The sequence below is a fragment of the Oryzias latipes genome, chromosome 11 (assembly GCF_053564925.1).
Source record: "Oryzias latipes strain Hd-rR chromosome 11, Olatipes_Hd-rR_3.1".
NCBI classification, from domain to species: Eukaryota; Metazoa; Chordata; class Actinopteri; order Beloniformes; family Adrianichthyidae; genus Oryzias; species Oryzias latipes.
Genome location: NC_136247.1, coordinates 17096507 through 17122130, shown reverse-complemented (window position 1 = coordinate 17122130; position 25624 = coordinate 17096507). Strand labels below are relative to the sequence as shown.

The 25624-nt window shown below is 37.3% G+C and overlaps 1 protein-coding gene across 19 annotated transcripts in view; it reads left to right on the top strand.

Moving 5' to 3' along the window:
- The window catches only part of adgrb2 (adhesion G protein-coupled receptor B2), a 317335-nt gene that overhangs the window by 82835 nt on the left and 208876 nt on the right, over window positions 1–25624 (top strand). For all 19 annotated transcript variants that reach the window (XM_078954906.1, XM_078954905.1, XM_078954908.1 and 16 more), the window contains one exon: window positions 13322–14210. In XM_078954906.1, coding sequence (XP_078811032.1) covers window positions 13322–14210 — 889 coding nt within the window. The remainder of the gene's footprint in view (window positions 1–13321; window positions 14211–25624) is intronic.

Below are 25624 nucleotides of genomic sequence, written 5' to 3'. Positions count from 1 at the left end.
CTTCTGTAAAGTAATGCATATCCGCTTCAGAATCCGCTGGAATTATGCTAATGGCCTCAACAGATGAGAGTCAATGTCAGCACCAGAGCTAAACTCTGCTGTTAAAGGGTTAAATTAAAAGCAAAACAGTAAAGTACAATGTGGAAAAACAAAGTACCTCAAAAAGCTTTGCCTAAGTGGCTTTTTTTCTTCAAGTCAAGTCAAATTTCTCTCCTACCATGGAATCAAAACTTTTTACAGAGTTTATACACTAGAAATCTACCAGATTTTTTAAAATTAGTCTTACATCTTAGCACAGTGTGTGCACTTAAAAAAACATGTTAATGCTTCTTGATCATCCTTTTTTGAAATACAAATTTTAGGATTTTGTGTTTCTTTTCTTTGTGTGTTTCCTCTTAATTTTAACCCAGAAGGCAAATATCAATGTTAGGATATTGACCTATAAGAGTTGATTAACGCCCAAATGAACTGAATATACGAAAGTGCAATTTTCATTTATGTACAAGCATTTTGCATTTGGAAATTAAAAATGTCTGTAAATGTTACTTTTGAAAAGATATAGTAGCGCATATCCTCAGTTTTAATGCATCAACTCTATCTTGCAGGATTTTCCTCTAAGCTCAGGACATGTTTTCCACACAGAAATGCAAGCGACTCTCACAAAATCACACAGTCTGGAATTTTTAGGCCTCCACCTGCAGCGTCAGCTTTCTCTGCCTCCATTCCTGTCTTCTCCTTTATACCAAGCCATAAAAACAAGGAGAGGAAATGGAAAAGGAGAGGAGATAATGAAATAAAAACCTGATGTCTGGCATGGCTTCAAAGAGGGAGCCTGATCCACTGCAGCTAGGGAAGGGAAAAGATGTTGCACAAAGACAGAACAGCAACCGTCGCTTTCACAATCACGCCGCAACAAAATAGTAAAACCCTAATGGCTTTTACCAGGGCTTTCAAGATGAGCACTGTCTGATGAGTGTGAAGCAGTACTTTCTCATTAGAGACACACAACAGTAGTGAGGATGCTTTTATTTATTTAATTATAGTGCTCCAACACGAGGGAAGTCCAGCAGAAATGGCTGTGGTAAATTTTCACTCCTTTTGTTTGAATAGTTAAAAAAAATAAATGCAGTTTCAAAATGTAATCAATTGAGAGCAGTATTACCCAAAACCGCCTCTAATTGGAATTAATAAAATAGAAGAATCTAGCTGTCCCTACTAGCCATAGGATTACTCTCTATTGTTATATGGCTTTACCTTCCTGGTTTACCGCTTTTAGTGAAAAAAACAAAAAATGACTCGATCAAAATCAGATGTTTATTCCCGATCAGGGATCGGACATTTAATTTATTCTTATCATGATAGGCGCTTTAATAAACGATAAAAACTTTACGAGAGTCTGCATATCATGAACGCATCACAACTTGGGCTAGTTTGAGCAGGAGGCGCAGAAAAACAGGTTAGATAAGCTAAGCTAAGCTAGTGAGATGTTCACAGATTCAGACTCTCGGGATAATTGACTCTTCTAAAAAACCACTGACAGCAAGGGTCTCTATTGGGATGTCTTTATGCAAATAATGACCTACAAAGGACAGAAAAAATATTGGGGTTGTGTTTCCTTTTAATGAGATCAGTTCTCCACAAAGAGTCGGAGAAGGAGAAATAACCTCCCCTTGTGTTATCTTGTGGGGTCAAAATGACACCAACATTACATTGACGTGTCATCCCTACCATGACAAAGGTGAGGAGCATTTCATGTAATCCATGGACACCAGTGAAGATCACAAATCATTGAAAACAAAGCTTCAGCGCACTGTCTAGTGGGTCTAGATCAGTGTTTTTCAACCAGTGTTGTGGGAGATGGTCAGGTGTGCTGTGGGAAATCGCCCTCATTAACTGATCTAAAAACATTTACCATCTCAAGGTTATCAGCTCTGTGTTCATCTAAACAGGCCCTGATAAAACACTGAGTAGTTAGGAATATGAAAGATCGTAAAATACTTTTTTAATTGTGTTTATTTGATTCTGTGAAAGACATCTTGATAAGAATGTCGGTACCGTGATTTAGCCGCAGCTACAGCTGTATTAGGAAAAGTCCTGCCCCTTTAACTGTCTCCACCAACCATTCTTGGAAGCTTAATCAAACGTCATCAGTCTGACCAATCAAAAGTGGTTAAAGTCTTCACTTCCTTGTTCCGATTTAGCTCATAAAGTCTCTCAGTTCTAACAAAAATACAATCTAAAACTCGTCTTTAGTGGTGTAGCTTTCCACAGAATCTGGTGTCAGACCGTGGAACATGTGAACAAAACAATGAAGCTCAGAGACGCCAGTTTGTGTGCTTTCTGCGGCTGTTTGCACTATATCTCCCATGATGCATTGGGTTAAAGTGACAGCGTCTCAGCGCACAATGAGTCTTCCTTTGACGTCATGAAACCACAACGAACTTAACTTTTATTGCATCTTTTAGAAAAAAAACAGCTGCAACTTCCAGTTTTTTCTGCCATAATTATCACAAAAATGCATGTGAGATTGTGGAGGGGCTGTAGATCAATACAGACAATGAGTTTCTTCTTTCTTTTTAATTTTTGGATGCTGGTGTGCCGTGGGATTTTTGTCAAGGTTAAAGTGTGCCGTGGCTAAAAAAAAGGTTGAAAAACACTGGTCTAGATGACCCAACTCCCAATGTTAACGTGCCTTGGATAGCACAAATGTTACAACCCAATCTTTTTTTTTTTATTTCTCTTTGACAGGGCCCCAGTTAAGTAGAATTAAGTAATAAAACCCCAAATGTCATGTCCACATACGTGGACACCAGATCTTCACTGGTTAAATGAAGAATTACATATTCTCTAAGAAAATAAACAACCAAAAGTAATAAATGGTTCCACTGAAATGAGCTAGTCATGACAACTTATTATCATATGTATGCCACAAAAATTGTAAAAGAAAATCATTATTAATATTTAATGGAGATATGTTGAAAATGTTCAATAGTTGAAGAGACTAAAGTAACAGTCACCAAACTTTCTATACCAAACTTTATCACCAGTTTTTTTTTTACTAGATATCAGTTAATTCTAGTTGATATAGTTGCACTATTTTTACTTGATTGTTAAAACTACTTCACAGAAAGGATCTATTGAAGTGTTAAATGGTTAAAAGAAAATTATTATTAAAAAGAAAAATAGAAAAAAAGATCTGTTTATTAAACTTGTTCATTTTCTAAATGTGTTACAAAGTAAGTAAGTATCAGATCGGGACTCTGTATCTGCAGAAACTCAAATTCAAATAACTCAGAATTGGATAGGGCCCCAAAAAAAAAAAAAAAAATCATCGGGACACTCCTATACCTTCGCACAGTTGGTATTTTGTTGATTACTCAAAACTATATTTGTGTTACTTTCTTTCTTTGGTTCCCATGCTCTCTTTGGTTCTTCAAATTGTAGTGTCAGTTTTAAACTCTCATCCTATTTTCTGATCCTTTTCAATTAAATTGTAGGTGACAAGAGATCCTCTTTCTTTTCACTTTTAAAATTTCATTTTGTTTACGACGGTTTCCCCTCAAAGGGAAGCATCTCCGGTGAAGACTCTATTCCTGAGCCTTTAAGGTTTTCCAAATTTGGGATTGAACTCTCGAACTTGAAATTTGAAAAATAATGTCTCTTGGGTTTGTCTTTAACCCCATGAAAAAATAATGTTAATTTCATCTCCATGTCTTAGTGCACCATATATTAGAAAGCACCTGTTCTAGTTATTTATTTATTTATTTTTCTGATCACCTTAAACTTTAATGCAGACAATGTGAACATAAGGGCATTCCCAAACTTTGGATTTTCATAGGTAATGTTTTCCCCGCTGGACGAGTTGTTCTGCCTGGCAGTAACAAAAGCATTTTATAAAATATATCCTGAAGAATTTTTTTTTCCTTGTGTTGTATAAGCAAAATGCTTTTTTTTTTCAGTGCATGTGGCACTTGTACCAAATTCAGTATTTATGTGTTGTGCAGGCAGGCGAAGCATGTGTCCTCTTTGAGATGTCCTCAACAGGAGTATATCTGAATGTTACAAATATAGTTTGTCTGGACTACCGTGACCAGGGCTGACTCACGCAGTCCACTTTTTTACATGTCCACATGCATGCAGGCCTGTTGTATGTTACCATAAACAGGTGACTTTTATTCATAGGTATTTTGAAAAATAAAACTTCCTGGCATAATGGATGGATTTTTAATTATGCATGTGTGCACATTGTGATCCCACGCAGTATTTGTAACCTGTCACCCACCAGCATGCCCTATTCACCCTGTTCCTCCTTTATTACTTGTCTTTATACACAACTTTCTATTCTGTAGGTTTGCTTCTTAATGAGATGAGTAAGTCTGTTTCAGCTGTCTTAATTTCACCTACATTGTAATTTAATTTTTAGTGCTTTTTTTCTTTAACTAAATCCTTGAATATTTTTTTATTTTCTTTTCCTGATGTAATGATAGATATACAGACAGACATGAATAAATAAAGAAATAAACAAACAAACAAACAAACAAACAAACAAACAAACAAACAAACAAACAAACAAACAAACAAACAAACAAACAAACAAACAAACAAATAAATAAATAAATAAATAAATAAATAAATAAATAAATAAATAAATAAATAAATAAATAAATAAAATACTAACGATTTCCGGTAAAACCTAAACAATACATTACTTACAAGGTATTTAAGTGGTATTTACATGGTACTTTTTATGGGACCCACTGGGTACTTACATATTTAATTGGTACTTTTTGTACCTACTCTGTACTTACAAGGTACTTGCTGGGGTTTATGGTATGGTACCATATGGTATAGTATTTGTCTTGTACTATTTCTTTCATACTTATGTGATACCTACTGGGTATTTATGTCATACCTGGTATTTACATGTTGCGTTAATGAGTCTTTTGTGGTACTCACCACATGTAAGAACAAGGTACTTCTTCACTTATTGTGTTTTATGGAATTTACCATGTTTAAAAAGATAGTCAGTAAACAGAAACTACTTTCAAAGTACTGTGAAGAGGGGCCCAGAATTTACTTGTTAAGTTTATGTGTGTTTCATGGTAGTCACCATATATGTTAGAGGATGGGTAATTACATATGTGGTACCTTACTGTGTTTTTCATGATATTTACTATTGATGAGAACAGAGTATGTACACATAAAGTACCATTTTTTTTGCATGTGAATTTTAGATGTTGAGTAATAGGGTGTTTTGTGGTACTTACTATTTAAAAGGAGAGAGTAGTTATATAGACACCACTTTATAAATAGCAGATATTTCACTAATTCTAATATCGTTTTAGTTTTAAATAGTAATCATAATATAATGTGCATAACTGTTTTGTGATGTACATGTGTGATAGCAAATTCCCCAAATGTATTGTTAATTTATTACTCTTTATGTAATATCTTTTGCAAATTAATTCATATCGTATTATATTTATTATAAAAACATATTGCGTATTAATAGCAAATCTTCACAAATCTTGATACATTTTGTATTTTATTTTTGTGATGCCTAACTCTTTTTTTTTTTTTAATGTTCCAATTGCCATTGAAATTGAGATTAACTGAATCATTAACAAAGGATTAAATTATGGGGGAAATATGTTAGTTTTACTGTTGTTTTTTTCTTTTCATAAGCTTTAATTGTTTGCTTTTTGGCCCTATTCCTTTACTGAGCAAAAGCAGACAAATATTAAAGTCTATGCATGAATGAAGAAGAGGTTTGTGTTTTTTGTGATGCTTTAAAGACCCTCCGTACCATGTGTTGCTGTCTGGATTTAAACAGAAAACACCCAACAGATTTAAGTAGTAACACTAGTCTGTCCTCACACATGCTGCTGTTTTTTTGTGAGGAAAAACAAAATCATTGGCTCAATTGAAGTTTTGGAAGAAATATTTGTGTGAGGTTCAAACATTTAACAGAGGGTAAGAATCACTGTAAAATAGTGATTTTATATAGTTAGTCATTACTTGATTCCTATTGTGACTGAGTTAGTTACTAAAATACTCTGTAGTAAAAGTACCAGGAGAAGTATTTGTGATACAGTAAAATAAAGTTCCTGTCACAATTGGATTTTTCTTATTAATGTTTAGTATATATAATTAAATTAGACATGTAATGTAAAAAAAAAAACCTTAAATAATTACAATAAAGTTAATATTTTGTTAACAATAAAATTTGTCGTTGTTCGCCACAGTGACGCAGCTTGGACTGATCTGCGCAGGTATCAGAATCAGAAACCTTTGTCATTGTAAATAATACCATGAAATTTTAGCAGCCTTAGAGTGGTGATACTATAAATTTAATCCAAAAGATGTACAAGTACCCAATGCAAATACAAGTATTAAAAAAAGAATAAAATAGAGTAAAATAAAGTGCAGCATGAATAAATATTGTGTGTGTTGAGGTAGATGAAAATCAGTCATTGCACACATAAGTTGTCAATTTGGAGCAGAGTGGGAAGTTCTCCAAGTCTGGGCACCCAGACGTGGGCCCATGTGGCTACATAGGTAGTGGTAGTACAAAGGGTCTTGCCCAAGGAGACCCACAATGGATGAAGCTCATGGTGGCCCTTGCAAATGAAACCCTGGTTTTCCAGGTGTGAGTCCTGCGCCCTTACCAACTGAGCATCCAGACGCTTTTGTTCACAACAAAAGTAATGGCAGTCTGTTATCCAAATTGAATAAATCAAACTTGAAATCTTTGAGAACTGGGCTGTTAGAAAGTAGAGAAGTACAGGAATAGTTTTGTCATTTCAGGTGGTTAGAGCCTAAAAGAAAAATAAATTTGTGTTTTTAAAATTTCTTACTGAGGAAAAAAAAGGTCTTCTTTTGCAAAAAGCATTTTTCAACTTTGTCTGCAGCAAAAGAGCAAAAAGAATTTCCACCGCAGCTGTTTGCCTGGGCTCAGCCTTAGTAATCATTTATTCACTCATGTGAAATTAATTGCTCTTATTATCAATACCTGGCTGGGATGAAGCATTTATCATCATCAAAAATCAGGTTTGGAACTTATTGAATAAACGCTACATGCTAGTGAAGTGTTTCGTAAAGGTTTTTGGACCATGTAATAGAAGCTCAAACGGAATTTCATTAGAAGAAATTGACAACATGAAAAAAAAAAAAAAAAACACACAAAGAAAAAAAAAACTTTTATTAAGACATTAACTATCACAGTAAAAATGAAGAAAGGAAATTGAAAGATGTGAAAGTATTTACATTTCTGTCTTTTTGAGTAAAAAAACAAACAAAGACATTTTGCAATTAACTACTTTCTGATTGAGCTGTAAAAAAAGCATGTGTGAAAGACCCTAATAGAGAAAACCAGGCAGCTTGTGAAACATATACAGATTTAAGAATAAACTAAAACAATTGGTCTTGTTGGTTTAGTTTTTCAGTTGTAGTTTGGCTGAGGTTTTTTCCCATCAGTCATTGGATAAACAATGGTCCCCCCCGCTATATTGCAGTTCATTTTTTTGTGGTCTTGCTGCTTTTTTTGTGTATTTGTATTTATTTTGCATTGTGTTCTGCATCTTGATTGGCTGTAGACCTTGTCTCTGCATTCAGTTTACCACATTTACAGAAATCTTTAGTTGCCATCAGAGCTTCATTTTCATTTATAAAACTGGAGTCTTTTTTTAATGACGGTTTGAACATTGGCATTTCAACCCCTACATAACCCCCACGTCACAAGAGAGAACACTGTATAGGTTTTATTTTGTGATTGAGAATAACATTTTGCTTTTTTTCTGTGACAAAAGCATTCAATTGTGAGTGTAATGCAATTTGTGAAAATAGTTAGTACAAGTAAATACGAGTAAAGATTGACCCTACCCCTGGGTAAAGCCTTCTGGCTCAAATCCTGGATTCTGGATCATTTTTTTTTTCCTTTCAATAGCAAATATACTCCATGCTTTTCATTGTACTCCATAAGTTGAAATTAATACCAGATTGGTTTGGTTGGTTTAACCTGACGATTCAACAAAGTTTCTAGAATTTAGACTTATAGGCAAATGGTAAGAGAGACTTGACGTTCAGGTATAAAGGACAGAGGGACAGAAAAACCATCTAAGAGTTGGTTCCATTTGCTGATCCTTTGTAAACTTGAGTCAAATTACCTTTTTCTTTTGGTTTTGATAGCTTGACTCGGTGCCTTTTTCTCCGGAGTCCCACGGCTGTCTGCCTTCAGTGACATTCCTGCTCCCATTTTCCCCACTAACATTCACTTACCTAATCACCTCCACACAAATTCCCAGACTCTCATTGCTCGTTCCTTTTGTCCTCCTTGCCAAATTTGCTTTGCCCTTCCTCTTCTCTCGTGCCTCAGCTGGGAGGAAATAAAAGGCGAGGAGGTGAGTCGAGCGCACACATGTGGGGGAGAGGTGACAGGCACTTAACAATTTGACGAGATCGATTTTCAGGTCACAGACAGGAGCTTTCTGTGACTTTGCATTTGGATCATCTGTGCAGTCACTGGTGGCTCTAAAACTGAAACTAAGGTTCGAAAAGTATGCGTGTAGTAACAACAATGAAGCTATCATAAAAAATACATTGAATTAAATAAAAAAAAATTTTTTTCAATTCCTGGATATTACTTGAAATTCCCACTCCTATCATCTTTTAATCCGTACTTTCCAGTGATCTTCTAACCATGACTGTGCCCTTTTTAGCCAAAACCGTAGAACCTGTGTCGTAAAGGACAGTTTTTGCAGAACGTCATTTATTTATTAGAAATTTGCCTTTGAGTTGTGGCCGGGACTATTGGCGCAGAGGTAACCCACCACCACTTCCCGTCACCCTTCTGTTTCTGTTCGAACAGCTTTTTTTTGTTTGTTTTATCTGTTTCTTATTCACAGCAATTTAAATAAAGACATTCTCAGAAATGCAATTTTATTCTTAGTTGTCTTTTCATATGTCCTCCATCATAAAAATAAAATAAAAAACACGTGTTCAAACTGGACTCTCTGTAGTGTCCTGCTTCACATGATGGTGAGGACAAAAACAAGATTAGTCTTTTTGTCACTTTAGCGCATAAAAGAATGAAGACACCGCCAAGAAGACAGCGCAAGGAAAAGAGAGATGAGGAACGAGGGATCTACATATTTTTCCATTCTTGGTGATAACATTAATGTCAAGGTGGAAGGGGGGAAAGAAGACATCAGAGCTGATGAATATTTATAGATGCCCACAGTGAAGTGCTGTTTTAGAGTGAAGCGAGACAGAATGCCCTCAAGAAGACAGCACTTTAGGATTTCTGTTGCACAGACTGTGGATCTATGAATATGCATTGTTCATTGTCCCAAAAAACAATTTACTTGACACTTTCTAACTTCTTTCCATGTGTAAAAACCCCTTGTTTTGCCTTTGCATGATTCTGTGATACAGTTTAAAAAAGAATCACTCTTGGTAAAATAATGAAATCCAAGGATTGGTCAGTGTTGCTCACTGCAAAATGAACTAAAGACCTTTGATCATGTAGACATAATTTTATTCTCACACTGAAATTATGGATTTAACAGTTCAGTGTCGCATGGGGATGAGTAGAATGCCGCCAGCTGGATTGCCGTCTGGAAAGATATGTCTGCCAGATTTTTCTGCAAGTGGCAAAGTGTGGTACTCCCTTTATATGCCAGGCTGAACAATGTTCTTAAACATATTCCACAACATGTTATAGTAACTTTCCTTCAACTTAAACATGCCTGAAAGTGCCGCCGCAGCAACAATGCAGTCTTTTTTTGGTGAATATAAAAGTGAAAATGTGCATTTGAGAATTGTGCTCCACAGCAGTTAAAAGAAAAGCGTGGAAAAACATGAAATAAACTTATATAAAATGTTATGTCATTTCAACCTTTCTTCCCAAGAAGTTTTCCACTGATACTTAAGGAGTTTAGAGGCAATAGATAGAAATGTATTGGAGGGGTTTACATTTGTAGCTGGTTCTTAAGCTGATGTTTTTTTCTTTTTCTTTTTTTTTTTCAATTCAAGATGGAGGACTCTTTCCAAAGTCAAAGGTCAATGAAACTTTGGAGGTGGTTGAAGACTAGTTTAATATAACGTAAAAATGACCAAGTGCAACACAGCGGATAACACTCTTGTGATGGCATCAAAAAAGGATTAGTCCGTCATTCCAGTCCGATGTGTGGAAACACTCTGAAATTAGCAAAGACATGTGACCATACAGTGTTTTATAATGTTCTAAAATTGTTCCCTTTGGAATATTTGGATGAGGAAAAACAACAGTGGACTGAACTTTCAGAAACTAAAATGTGGATGCACTTGGCATTAATTATTGTTAATGAATTATTGTTTATTTGTGTTTTTTTTCTTGTCCAGATATTTAATTTTACCTTTAATTATCTTGCAAGAAATCCAAGGAATCTGAAAAACTTGACCTGCACTGTTCAGTACCCCGGTATTTTTTATCTGAGTCACACTTGTTGAGGTTTTGGCTAAAGATGTCCTGGATCCATTTTAGGTCAGTGAATCGAATCGAATTGGATTGTTCAAAAATAAATTGAATCGTTGGTAAAATAAATCGTTACACCCTTATAGTCATAACCAAATGTTATGTTTACAGATCCATTCAAACTGTATTTGCCTTCTCTCTAAACCTGAACTTTCACCTGGGGGCTTCGGTAGAAACTCCCGAGACCTTGCTATGACCCTCAGGGTTGCAAATATGCATTTTATGCTCGCTTGTCTTTTTAAAGTGAATGGTCTTTAAATGCAACCGTAAACTATTTTATCCTCTTTCATTGCTGTGAGTTAATTTAACTAAAATCCAGATGAGATGAATAATATTTTTATATGCGTGATGTATATTCCCTCCTTAGTTTTCTTTCATGTAAAATCCCAAAGCTTCTAATGCACTTCCCTCCCCACTCCTACTCTTTTGTATTTCCATGCAGCATTTATTTGTCTTTTATGTTTTTTAGCCCAAATATACTCTACTTCCAGTGAAACCAGAAGTGTCTCTTATTCTGTGACTTGTCTAAATGCTACAAAACAAAAGCACTCATAAAAGCAACGGAGAAGTAGTTTTATCAGTTGCAGTGATTTGTTAAGTGGATTTTGTCACGTCGGGTAAATGTCTGATACAACATGACCCACTGTTTTGTGTTTAACTGGTCTTAAGGCTTTTTTTTAGCTCCATCGTAGCCACAAATAACAGAAAAAACAGACAAGATGGCTGTAATTACGTGAGCCATTGATTTGTATTTGAACAATTTGAAGCTTTTTGTTTTGCTCCTTTTTCTCCTATATTTCTAAAAATGAACAAACAGGTGTGAAAGAATATTAGTTCTTGCAGCAGTACCTGTGAGGTCGATCTAGAGCTGAGGACATGTTGCCTGTCAATTACAAAACCAGACCCTATTTTGCACATATTTTTTGTCAAATATGGAAAAAAAAACTACATAAAATTTACTCCAAGAGCAGCTGTCAATGAAATTTAAAAGTAAAAAAGGTTGAGAATTTAAATATATATTTATTGTTGTAACATTTATACTAGAATGAATAGGAAATGTCTTGATTGTACAACAACCCCCCTAGTGGTTGCACGGTGAATTGACGTGGCTCTTATCATTTTTATCCTCCAATGTGTTTCGCTTGGAGGTCAGTGGGTTTGGTCATATCTCTATTCCACCTGGATATTATTATTGTGTGACCAACTGCTTACTTTTACTAAGACCTTGAAAACTTTACTGTGCAAAATTTTGAGAATCCTTTGTCATGACAGGTTGAAATCTTCTCAAATCAAAAGCCAGATAAGTTCAAATATTAGCTCTATGTGAAGAATAATTTGAAACTTTTTTTTTTTTTTTTTTTTTTTTGAAGAGGCCGCTCAGTTTGATCTCTCAAATCAGCTTTGAGTGGACCGACAGACTGCAGCAAAAAATTAAGCTTAAGGCTACAAGTATTAGGGCAAATGTGGATTATTTATGAAGTAGCTTTGGGGGAAATATGTTTATCTCTCTCTTGACTCTTTAGATCACTTGATTTGATTTACTTCTATTGGAAGATGAAAATAGGATCTTAGACAAAAAGCAGTGAAAGGAGGAAAATAATTCACTGAAAATAAACACACATGCCGATCAGCTCTAATCATGTTTTCTCCCAGATTTGTTTTTACATGTATGTGTTAACTTTTATTAAACAACTGCATTAATAAAGACCCATTCCAATGTAAATCATGTTTTTTGTTTCTATTTATAACATGTTCTTGTAGCAATTTTCTCATAATAGAGGACATCTATGAAGAAAATTAGGTTTAAATTGCATTTCTGAGTATTTCTGTATTCAAATTATTGTGAATCAGGAGCAGAAGAAAGAAATGTTGCTGGAAAAAGCTACAAGCTCCCTGATCCGCTCCATTCTGAGACATCCGCTTGTAGACGACTATCCCCTTCATTTTCCTCATCTGCTGTGTATTGCTTGACTTTTTTGCAGCACTGGTAATGTTAGGTTGAGGGTGTGAGGGGCTATAAAATAGCGGAAGGGGGTGTAAATAATGCATTTTTGACAAAAAAACTGAACAATCATAATTAAAAGACCACTGGAAACGCTTTGACAATAGAACAAAAGATGCTTGTACTGGGACTTGTGGAAATGGTATTTGTTGCAAAAATAAGTAATTTTTTACATTGTTTTTACGAGGTTGTAGCAGGCGTTCCCATTTTCCAAACATGTTTTTTGTTAAAGTCTATCAAAAAGCAGACAATAGTAAAGCAGTTTCAAACAAAACGTAAGACACTAAATGGGGATTTTTTTTTTCTTTTTCTGGCAGTATTATGAGTGTAAGCTGTGTGAATCAAAAAAATCAGGCTGTTGGTGGACCCTTACTGTGTCAGTGATGGTAATAGTTTGCCAGAGCCTTAGGGGGTTGGCTCAGCAGGATGACGCGTGTGTGTGCATGAATGTGTTTGTGTGCACAAATCATCAGGAAAGAATAGAACAGGCCCAACAGTGTATGTCTCAACAGCCAAGTCATCAACTGTTTTAATCCAGCCCAGCGGGGAAATGTTGGTGATTTTGACAGTTCTTGTGTATGTGCTCTGAGAACTTCATGAAAACTGCTGTCAAAAAGTTACTGATGTTATACTCTGAGGCAAGGTAGACATCACTCATTTTGGCACTTCCAACCACACATTATTCTTCTGTCTGGTCTCTTGAAAAGAAGTCTTTGTTTTTCTTTTTCATGTTGATTTTGTTTGAAGATTAAACTGAGTGTGTCTAATATTTAACCCTACGTCTTCTCTTTTCTTTGTCTCTACAGGACGAATGTCATAGGATGAACACTGCTGGTGGGGTGTGTCTGTCTGTGCTGTCCTCCCTCCTGGCTGTGGCTGGGGTCCTGGCTGCTGTGTCTGACCTCCGTCTAGCTCCCCTCTTTGCCTTGGCTGAGGCTGCCCATGGGGCTGCTGATAGCAGCAGGGCAGAGGGGCCTCCCTCACCCATCTCTCCGCCGTGCTCCAGCCTTGTAACAGGGGTACTCTATGGCTCTTTCTCCCTAAGGGAGCTCTTTCCATCAAGGACTCCTGGCTGTTCCTGGTCCCTGGAAAATCCAGATCCAACGAAGTATTCGCTCTATCTCCGCTTTGCCCGTCACCCCATCATCTGCCAGACACACTTCCCCATGCTTCTGTCTCTTGACCATCACTCAGCCAATCAAAGCTGTCCTCTTCACTTACAGACATCCAGAGATCAGGAAGTCCTGGATCTCTGTGGCAGCCAAACAGACTCAGACAGACTTTATTCTTTCCTACAGTTTGATAAGAACTTTGTCCAGTTGTGTCTAACGAGACATCAAACTGCAGATGAGCCTCAGGTAACCAAGGAGTTGCTAGAACAGAGACTGGTAGAGGTGTTGCTCATAAACAATGAGAACTCTAGTCAGTTTACCTGTGGTGTGCTCTGCCGATGGTTCGAGGAATGTTTGCGTCTGGATCACAAGGAAAACCAGGACCAATCTGACCGGGACGGTTGCGGGATGACTCAAACAGGCTGCGTTTGTCCTAATCACAACATTGTACCGCCGCATATCCCCTTACTGCCAGAGACGCCGCATAGTTTCAGCAATGGTTCACTGGTTCCTGAGGACTGCTGCGTCACTGAGCTGCATTCCAATGATGCAATTGCCATAGCTCCCAGAGATGTCCGACAAGGTAGGACTGCGTTTCTGCCAGATAATGAGCACTTGTTTGAGCATGGGTTTGCTTTTTTAATGCACTGGATAAGATAACACTTTTCTCTGTGAAACAAGCATTCACATTTTGAAAGTATTAATTTTCAAGTTACATGCACGCATCCCTAAATTTTAAATGGAAATGTCTGCATTATGCACAGTCTTTTGTCTTTGTACAGGGTTCCAAGTGCTAAGTAGAAGTTTGTCTTCTTTGTGTATTTAATGTTACCCTCAGCAAAAAGTAATCTATTTAAGTGTACTACAAGTAGTCCATGCTAAAGATGAGGCAGTATGCCCAAAGTTTACTTTTTATATGCTATCTATATATTTTAAACTTTAAATGTTCCAATTTAATCTGAAAAAAATAGTCAGTTAGTATACTTCCTACATGACACGTACATAATCTTTAGGGACCTTACTGTACTTTTACTCAAGTATATGTCATTAAATAAACCTCAAGTGTACTACATTTTGCTAAGGGTCCTTCAGGGAGGTCACATCTCTCCCTAACTTGACAGAGAATTTATCGTTTGAATTTCATCATTGCAAGTTGGCCTTTAATTAAGAAAAAAAACAACAACAACAAACAAATCAGTTCAAAGCATACCCTTCAAACTTTCAATCAAAAGATTTATGACCGACAGAAGTTCTGTTTTTTGATGAATATTTTATAGACCACCCCTTGTGGCCTCAGAGGTGTGGCTCTAAGCATTGGTTCTAGTGTTACATTTCCCTGTTTGTGGTTTGTTTGTACATGGAAACATCGGTTCAGAAAGTTCGGAAAGGATTACAACGGGATTCATAATTGAGAGTATTTTTATTTATTTATTTTGCACACATAAAGATAAGACAAAGATGGATAAATCTGTGTGTTAAATGTAGACCGGTTTTGTAAATTGTTCTATGTCATCAGAAACATATACTGTAGATTGGAATCGATCACGCTGGATGCATACATGAACTCCTAAATTGTATTTTAAGATACTAAATGACAAATTTTTTAAATTTGTTTGCTTTTAAAAAGAACCTAGACACCTCACCATCACATAAGTACTCTAGTGAGGTTTTCATCTCTGCCTGAATGTGTTTTGTCCTGACATCATGATGTCACAGGAGCAGATTATCATCTGTGAAATGTTATGACTGCAAATATGGGGCAGAAGAAGGATGGGACTGGGTCTTTCCCTTTAATCCTTAGTCCAGTAGGGCAGATTAAGCTAATCTGTATGTTAAAACTGGGTCTTCGGGTAACTAAACCAATCCTGTTATTTGGTTGACAGTGCTGTTGGTGGGATATCATTGACTGGACGGCTTTCGTGTTAATTATCATCTGGTCACATCCCTCACAAATGTTGCTTTGCACAGAAGCTTGAAGGCCCAAAATTAGTGCAGAGTGCAAGCCTTTAGATGTGTAAAACCGTCATCAAAGTGGTTCCTCAGTGTCCTAATTACCCCAAAAATAGCAGAGCTTTCAAAAATCCTGAACTTTAGGCATTGAAGCAAGATAAGTTTTTGTTCTTAAATTCTTATATTTTAAAAGACAAAACCTAATTAACATAGTGTATTCAGAAACTCCAAATTCTCATGCCTCCATATTTTTCTGCTTTTCCTTTGGATGGCTGACTCATGTCTATGAAAAGTCCATCTGTTAGCTAGATTTGATTTTCTATCGCTTTATGGCAGATCAGAGTTAATCAGAGCTAATGGTTACCCCTTTAACACCCAAATTTTCATCGGTGACACCTAAATAATGCACAGTCTTGATATGATAAATGTTAAATATATGATTTTAATATGATAAATCTTTGACCATTTACAATTACTGTAAATCAGCTGATTCTGACGCAGAGAAAAGTAGTTTCTCAAATGGGCTTTTGCAGCAATATTGCCGCTTTTCTCTACTTCAGAATTAGCTAATTTACATTGATTGTGTAACCAAAAAAGTGTAGCGTTGTAAAAGTTTCAACGCTGGAGCTAAAGCTCTGAAGTACAAGGGTTAGTTTGTGTCAGCCACTAATAAACACTTTAAAATGCAGTATATGTAGGGGTGTAACAATTAATTGATTAGTCGACAAATCAATTTCTATTCCTACGATTGAATCAGATTGATTTGTCTAAGGCAGGGTTGAATCAAATCGTCCAATTCCTTTACCAATAAAAAAATATTTTTAAAATGAGATAAATCGATAATCGAACCTGAATTGGACAATATTAAGACATGGTATATTTATTTTACTTTAATATAAAAACGACCATGTGCATCACAGCGGACAACACACATGTGATGTCAGCAAAACATGAACCATTCTATCATTACAGTCCAATGTGTGGGAACACTTTGGCAACACGTGACCATATAGTGTGGTAGAATGTTCTCATAATGCTTTGTTTGTAATGTTTTGATATGAAAACACATAAGTGAGCGAAACTTTCGGAAACTAAAATGTGAACGCACTTGGAATAAATTCTGGTTGACTGGTTTGTTTGTCCGCATGTGTAATTTACACCTGATTATCATGCAAGAAGTAAAAGGAATCTGGAAAACTTCACCTGCACCGTTCAATCAGAGGCATTTAACTCTGAGTCGCACTTGTTGAGGTTTTGGCTAAAGATGTCCTGGATCCATTTTTGGTCAGTGAATTGAATCGTTCAAAACGAACCAAAATCGAAAGTGAATCAATTCGACAACCGCAAATATCGAATCATATACACCCCTACGTACGGTATATGTGTAATTTTGCAGCTGGCATGCTGCCATGTTTGCATAAAGAGGTATTTTTTGGCTGTGTACAAGTAAGTGAAAAGACAATACCACCAGGCCTGATAGTTCTGGTGAGAGATATGCTGGCCCACACAATCAAACGCCCTGCACTAACAACATCGGCGCAAAAAATATGGCCTTCTAAAAACAGCTACATGTGAAAAAATGTCTTCAATTTTGGTTATGAAGCGATGTTTTTTGTTTTTTTTTCATTTGTCATAAAACAAAAACAAAAATCACTGTGCAAGGAAAAGTTCATAGTAAAAGGAAACTTTTTTTGATAGAAGAGAGGGAAATGAATCCAAAGTGTGCCATGACTGTCTGTTTGCAGCCCATTTAGCCAAAGGATCAGGTTGTGCCCTGACTGGTGGAAGTCTTTAGCCTGTTTGCAGCCCCTTAAACTGTTTGTGTTGAGGGTGATGATGGTCTTTATCAATATGCTCACCCTTGAACTTCTAGTTTGGATGCAACATGTTTGTTTGAACATTGCTTTTCCCTTTGTGAAGTTCTCTGTTCTAGAAAAAAGAAACGTTTTGTCTTTTCTCTGCACTGCTTAGAAGTAGCAACGGAGGTAAAACAAAAGTAGTGTGCATTTCAAAAACTGGAACGGCAAAACATTTGGGAAGCTGTCAGTTAACTGGTTTCAAAGCCCTTGCTCCCATTGTGTAAATAAGCAGTAGATTGGAGCTGTAAGGTTTCTGTTTGGTGTGATTTACTGAAAAGGAACAGTGGGGGTTTAACATGCATGTCTTCTTTTGCCAATGGCATGCTATTTCTTTAAATACAAAGCATAGATTTTTATTTTGTTCCCTTTTTCTTTATGTAAAGTCTTTCGTTTTGCTAATTTTTCTAAAATGTTATCATTTTCTTTGCTACCTTAAAGGATCAGTAATTACCGTTTGTCTCATTTAAGTTTACATAATTAAAAAAATACTTGAGTTTGATACCATATATATTAGGGCTGCACGATATGAGGAAAACTTGCGATATGCGATATTAGTGATCAACATTGCGATAACGATATAATTTGCGGTAGATAAACAAATAGAAAAATAAACAAAAACATCATTCCCATTTAATTGCAACAGTTTAAAATTATACTCCAAATGACCCTCATCGACATAGGGGACAATCATCTAACATAATAGACCTCCATCTGATTGGTCAACAATGGGAAGGCGTCCAACTGATTGGTCAAAACATAAAGGGATTTATTTGATTCGTTAAATGCTTCAAGCTGTTAGAAGATTGTTTTAACATATTTTGGGTTTGCGATTTATTGCGATATTCGCTGTCTATTGCGATATGCATATTGCAGAGCTGGATATTGCGATAACGATAAATTTGCGGTATATATATATATATATATATACCATATATATATATATATATATATATACCATATATATATATATATATATATATATATATATATATATATATATATATATATATTGTTACGTCCCTGGGGAGGGCGCAACAGTACAACCATGAAATAAGACAAGTAGTCAAGGATGATGTATATAAATATGGTTTATAATATTCAAAGACTCAGGCTGCTGCAAACAATTACCTGTGGGGGAGGAAGTGACGTTTGGGTTGTGCCAAATAAATAAACTCAATATAACAAAACCAGGCCTAACTCTGCAACTAAACCCATAAATCAAAAGAACAACAAAAGACTACCTAACTAGTCTAAATACAAACATACAAAACATTACAAGAAATGGCACCAACCCCTTACCTGGTGTGTCTAACAAAGTTCAGCCTGCGTGTGAAAATGTATGGGGCCCCAAACTTGCCTGATCACAACCTCCCACCACGTACCTGAGGAAAACAGCTTAGTCAGAAGCATGCAGCCAAAAGAGAGTCAGGATCGCAGTGAGTGTCAGCCAGAGACAGCTCACCAGACTCTGCCAGGCTCAGCTCCCAGGTGTGCTTTAATAGGCTCCGGCTTCCTGGTAGAGGAGCACCACATGACCAGCAGGCGGCCAGTCACAGCTGATGAAGCTGCAGTCCCAGGTGAACATCATCAGGAAATTAACTGAAGTGAAACACAACAGGATGAAAGCAAAGCAGAGGGCTGTGCCTGTAACACCCCCACCCTTACAAGTCCAGACCACACAAACAAACAAAAAAAAAAACTTGCCTACACAGATCGCGATAAGGCATCAGCGATAACATTTTCAGAACCCCTCTTGTGGTGCATCTCGAGGTTGTAGTCCTGTATGAACAGCGCCCAACGCATAAGGCGCTGGTTGTGGTTAGACATCCGCCTAAGAAATACCAAGGGACTATGATCTGTAAAGACCTTAACTGGTACTGTACTTGAGCCAACATATACCTCGAAATGCTGTAACGCCAGGAGTAATGATAGAGCCTCTTTCTCAATGGTGGAGTACCTCTTCTGATGATCATTGAGCTTCTTCGAGAAGTAGCTCACTGGGTGGTCTATTCCTGAGTCATCCTCCTGTAGGAGAACAGCACCAACACCATCCGCGCTGGCGTCTATCTCCAGCTTGAAAGGTTTTGAAAAAAACGGGAGCAGACAGCACAGGAGGACAGCAAAGCATGGCTTTCAGGCCGTCAAAAGCGTGTTGGCACTCATTAGACCATATGAACGGTTTTAAGGGGCTGGTAAGAGCTGACAGAGGAGAGGCCACAGATGAGAAATTTCTGCAGAAACGTCGATAATATCCGGCCATTCCTAAGAATCTTCTCAGTTCCCGTCGACCTGTAGGAACCGGAAATGCAATAATAGCAGACACCCTTACGTCAGCAGGACACACACGTCCTCCACCTACCTGCTGACCAAGATACAGGATGGTACCCTTACCGAATTCACATTTGGCAAGGTTTAGAGTGAGGGATGCCGCTGATAAACGTTCGAACACATCCCTCAATGTAGCAAGATGGTTAGACCAGACATCAGAATACACAACAATGTCATCTAAATATGCTCGGCAGTTCCGCACATCACCAAGGACTTTGTTAACGAGTCTTTGGAACGTAGCCGGAGCATTACACAATCCAAAGGGCATTACCGTGTACTGTAGAAAGTGATCTGGTGTCACAAAGGCGGAAATCTCAGAAGCCCTTGCAGTTAAGGGAACTTGCCAGTAACCCTTCAACATGTCCAACTTGGTAACATATGTGGCAGGACCAACTTCATCAATACAGTCATCCATTAAAGGTAATGGATATGCGTCTGGCACTGTCACGGCATTTACTTTCCTAAAATCAGTGCAGAACCTTGGACTGCCATCCGATTTAGTATCCAGTAAGCAGGGAGAGCTCCAGGGACTATGGCTTGGGACTGCAAAGCCATGTTCAAGGAGATAATTCGCCTCCTGCTTCAATATCCCTCGCTTTACTGGATTGACCCGATAAGCATGCTGCTTGACTGGATCGGGCTTGGTCAAAGTAATGTCATGAGACACAACAGTAGTCCTCGTAGGGATGTCACCAAAAAGATCCGGGAAGCAAGAAATGAGCTCTTGGATGTCATTCCTATGACAGTCAGAAAGATGTGATAAATACAGGGGGAGGTTGGACAGTATTTCTGAGTTGTTAAGCCTAGCCACCCCTGGTGTTTTTTCACATAGCCCCAGCCCAGCCGAACTAGACTCTGTAATGGCTGTAGCTATTGGAACAACAGGTGAAACTGAAGAACTAGCTGTGGACCCCAGGGTTTCACCTTCCCTTGAACAATACCTTTTCATCATGTTTACATGACATACTCTAGTTTTCTGTCGACGGTCAGGCGTCTTAAGTACATAGTTTGTCTCACTGAGTTTTTTCTCAACTATGTATGGACCAGAAAACCTGGTAGACAACGCAGAACCGAGTATAGGTAAGAGAAGTAGGACTTGATCACCGGGCTGAAAAGAGCGAACCACTGTTTTTCTGTCGAAGTGTCCTTTCATCTTTTCCTGAGAGGAGGCTAGAGTGTCACAAGCGAGGGAACATGCTTTTTTCAGTCGCTCTCGTAACTCTACAACATACTCAGGGAGATGTCGAACAGGCTTCTCAAGATCCACTAATCTCTCCTGTAGAATCTGTAGTGGTCCTCTGACCTGATGTCCAAACACTAATTCAGCAGGGCTGAATCCCAGGTGAACATCATCAGGAAATTAACTGAAGTGAAACACAACAGGATGAAAGCAAAGCAGAGGGCTGTGCCTGTAACAATATATATATATATATATATATATATATATATATATATATATATATATATATATATATATATATATATATATATATATATATATATACCATATATATATATAAAATGGATTGGATTTATCAGCGCTTCTCAAGTCACTCAAAGCGCTTACATTGTGTATATATATATATACACACAGGTTTTGGAAAAAAAAACCAAACATATGTGACCGAATGCCCTCTTACATTTGCACCCCAAATGGAGACTGGATTTGGTAGTTGTTAAAAATATACCATTTATTAAAAACTTGACCCAAGTTCCATAAAAGAGAAGTTTACAATATACTGGGAAAGTTGGACGGCGCTCCAACACTGCATGAGGGCGGCTGTCTCCAGGGAGTCCTCAGCCCCACTGCACCGGTGGGTAGCCACTAACAACGCCAAGGGAGATCTTCAATCCACACCCTCACCAGGAGTACCTGCTCAGGGCCCCAACACACACACAAACACACCACAACCCCAACAGTGTTTAAAAGAAAACACAAAACAGAGGAGGAGCACCTGAACAGGACACCACTACTTGTAGGCCGAAACAGGGGGCCCCTCCTTACACAATGCTACTCTATGGCACCCACCAGTTACCGTAAGGATGAAGGGAGGGAGCAGCCACCTCCAGCCAGGTCCAACCACCAAGAGACTAAAATGGGTACAAAACACAGTTTAAAATGGATAAAAACAAGGGTGTCAAGATTGGTTAAAACATTAAAAACAATGGCCAAAAACATTTAAAAGCAAAACAGCAGTGGCAACTCTGCTGGAAAGAAAAAAGTCAAATAAGTTAGTTCTGACCCTGGGAAAAACATCATGTTCACAAACCCTTATGGTACCTCTCATGCCCCAGGGTCAAAACTCATTCCACCACCTGTTGATATAAATACAATTTAATAATACTGCAAACTCAAATGCTTGAAAACTTTATCCTTAAAAAACTGTTTTAAAAACATATTAGCACGTTTGCATGTAGTTCATGACAAAATAAAACTATTAAATATTCAGAATAGATTACTTGAAAGGGAGTGGGAGGAAGTGAACTTATATAACACCACCCCTTCATCAGTAAGCACAACCAGAATTAATCCAAATAAAAGGTGCTCCAGATTAAATACTGCTTTTCATTCCCCTGTTTAGATCAGGAAATAAGGTATATTAACACTAGTAGTTTATACAAATTCAACCTATTTAAACTGTTTCCCCTGAAAGCAATGTGTCTTGCAGCTCTATGTGGTTGGCTTTATTTTTCAAACACCTGATATTTTACTGTGAACTTTCCCTGAAATCGGTCACCCATGTCTGTAAGGACACACAGGTAAAGTCCACAAACACAGAGCAGTGAATCAGACCAATTTTGCAGTGATTTGCAGTGGTCATGTTTTCAGCCCCACGAAAACACTTCAGCACACCTCCACAACCCCGGATTTCCATTCACAGCTTTACCAACCAGCCTGACAGATAAACACCCTGATGGCTGAGCCAGAGGTGGGTGGGAGGGCAGAAAAAGGAAAACACCGAACTTCAGAATGCATTATACTTTAAACCTGTCTAAACAATGTTTAGAGTAGATATATTAACACAAACTTGTGGGCTCCATCTACTATTTTACAAAAATCGCAGATTAAGAACAAAGTTTTTGATTTTTTTTTTTACTTTCATAATGTATACATTGATTTTCTTTAGCAAAAAAAAGGGTTTCAGGGCACTGCAAGTGAATGATGGGATGGCAGATCCAGACAGAGGACACCAGACAAAAACTAGCTGTTCTTTGTAAGGGTTTTATAAAAGCCAAGGCTAGTGGTATACGGAAGATGAAATGAGGCAGGGACACAGCGATGACGCAGCAAAAGCAACACAATGGCGACAAACTGGCAGGGAACAAAGAGAACCACGGTGTGTATGCTTTAAGGAGGATAATGGCAAAATGAAAGCAGGTGTGGTAATTGAAAGACAGGACCCAGGTGTGCAAACTGACAGGAAACAAAGCACAATGAAAATGAAAACATTTCAAAATAAAATGAAGAGTTAAAGTAAATTGTCTTTTCTGTCTGGAGTCCTTCAAAACAGAGCAGGTTGCACAAAACAGAAAATGTGAACTTATGCAAAGAGAAAGAAATCAACAAACACAAAAAAACAAGATGCAGACGATACGAAACTATTAAAAAAAATATTTTTTTATTGGAAACAGCTAAGAAAGTAAACTTTACAACACATTTAAAAAAATGTGAAATTTTAGTGAGTACCCCCCTCTTGCAAATCAAACATTTGCCATTGTAAATACAATTCAGAAAACCATTGATCACAATTTAAATATTAGAAATAACCTAAGTATTTTTTAACATAATCAATTCTTGTCAACTCCTATACCTTAATATTTCCTTAATATATATTTTTTATTTTATGGAACTTGGCCCTACAGGAACACCAGTGCTTAATTTATTTCAAAAGGCCAAGAGAGCATTTCTTATGACAATCAGCAGAACTGCACATAATCTGTTTTGAAAGCATGGGCACACACACACACACACACATGCAATGCTCCTGCTGCAGCTCTAAAAGCTTAAAGACCAAACACACTAAACCTCACTTTAAACTCCTGGCTGAAGTGCACATATTAAGTTAGCACGGATGCTAACATTCACCACATTAATGACCTAGAAAATGTTGCGGTGAAGTTCTGTAATATTCTGGTGATGCAAGCCCCAGAAACCATGTCATCTCACAGCATGCACAATGACTGACTCTTTCAGTCTACTCAAGTATTTTATGATTGTCAGGCTTGTGGAAAAAGACAGAAAACGTAATGCAACTAAATTGGATCAACAAGTCTTTCTGGCCTTCAGGAGCCTCTATTAACCTGTACCAATCAGACCATTTATCTCCCTTTTATCATTTATTGTTTTATTTTTTTTGATAAATAAAATAAAAAGAAGGGAGATACTGTAATTTGTTATAAAACTGATATACGTTATTCAACATATATTATCATTTTTTAATTTTATGTGGTAGGCTACCTGTTTTCCCTCCGACTGAGAGAATTGGTCACCTTTTTTTTTTTTTAATACATTGCTTTTATTTGTTAATATATATTATAGATATATATTCCATCTAAGAATTCCTTAGGTTCCAATTGTCCGGTGAGACAGAGATTATTTAACCCCTTCATGTCATTTGTGACTAATTCACAACAGACTACTTATTTTAGGATAATTTTGAATGGGAAAAAAAAAATTTCCTTGAAGACATTTTTGTTATACAATTGGAAAGAAAGTCCAGTATGAAGGGGTTAATGCCAAACATTGCCGTATTTTTTTTTTTTTTTTTTTCGGAACCGACTTCCAATGGTAAATGATCCATTTGTAACTTCATAAAAACATAATGTTAACATGAATTTCCATGGAAACAATGTATTTGGTTCTGCACTAAGTTAACCCTTTTAAATAGGGCTAGTTTCTGCAAGAAGCATTTATAATAACAATAATAATAATAATGGATTGGATTTATCTGCGCTTTTCAAGACACCCAAAGCGCTTACATTATGTCCATTACTCATTCACTCCTCATTCATACTTGGTGATGGTAAGCTACTGTTGTAGCCACAGCTGCCCTGGGGCAGACTGACAGAGGCGTGGCTGCCATTTCGCGCCTACGGCCCCTCTGACCATCACCGGGATCATTCATACACATTCACACACCAGTGGAGCCACACTGGAGGCAAGGAGGGTGAGGTGTCTTGCCCAAGGACACAACGACATTTTGGCTGGTGGGAGCGGGGATCGAACCGCCAACCCTTCGATCATTGGACGACCCGCTCAACCACCTGAGCCACTGTCGCCCCGTTTAACATACAATCTTTGATTTATTGTAAATGTTCCACCATTTACACACTTAATGTATTTCCAATGGGTTCCTTTGTGGCGATACGCAAAACTTAGGTTAGTAATGTGTTACACTTTAATAGACTGTGTTTAAGTGGTCAATGTTAAGTGCTGCATAGCAATTGAAAAGTCATGCTGCATACACATCGAGCACGTGTGGCGCTTTCAAGAAAGCGTTGAACGTGGGTTTTTCAATGCATTTTAAGGTGTTCACACTGGACTGTCACTACTTATTAGTGCATGTACTCACAGTTGGAGGAGGCCAATTGTAAAATGTTGAAGCATTGCAAATTTTTGTGAATCTTTCTCCAGTCTTCCTCTTTCACATATCTGTTCTGATATATGAAGGAGTTGGTGTTATGTCATTCTGGCCCGACATAAATTGCAATTATTAATTGCCCCTCAATGATCAATTTACAAACAGTTTGTACGTCTGTGTTTTGAAAAGGATGCTACTCACACTATAAAAGCCGAGTTTCTGATTGGTCAAAGTTCAACTGGTCTAACTTTCAACACACGTTCAATGGCCATACAATT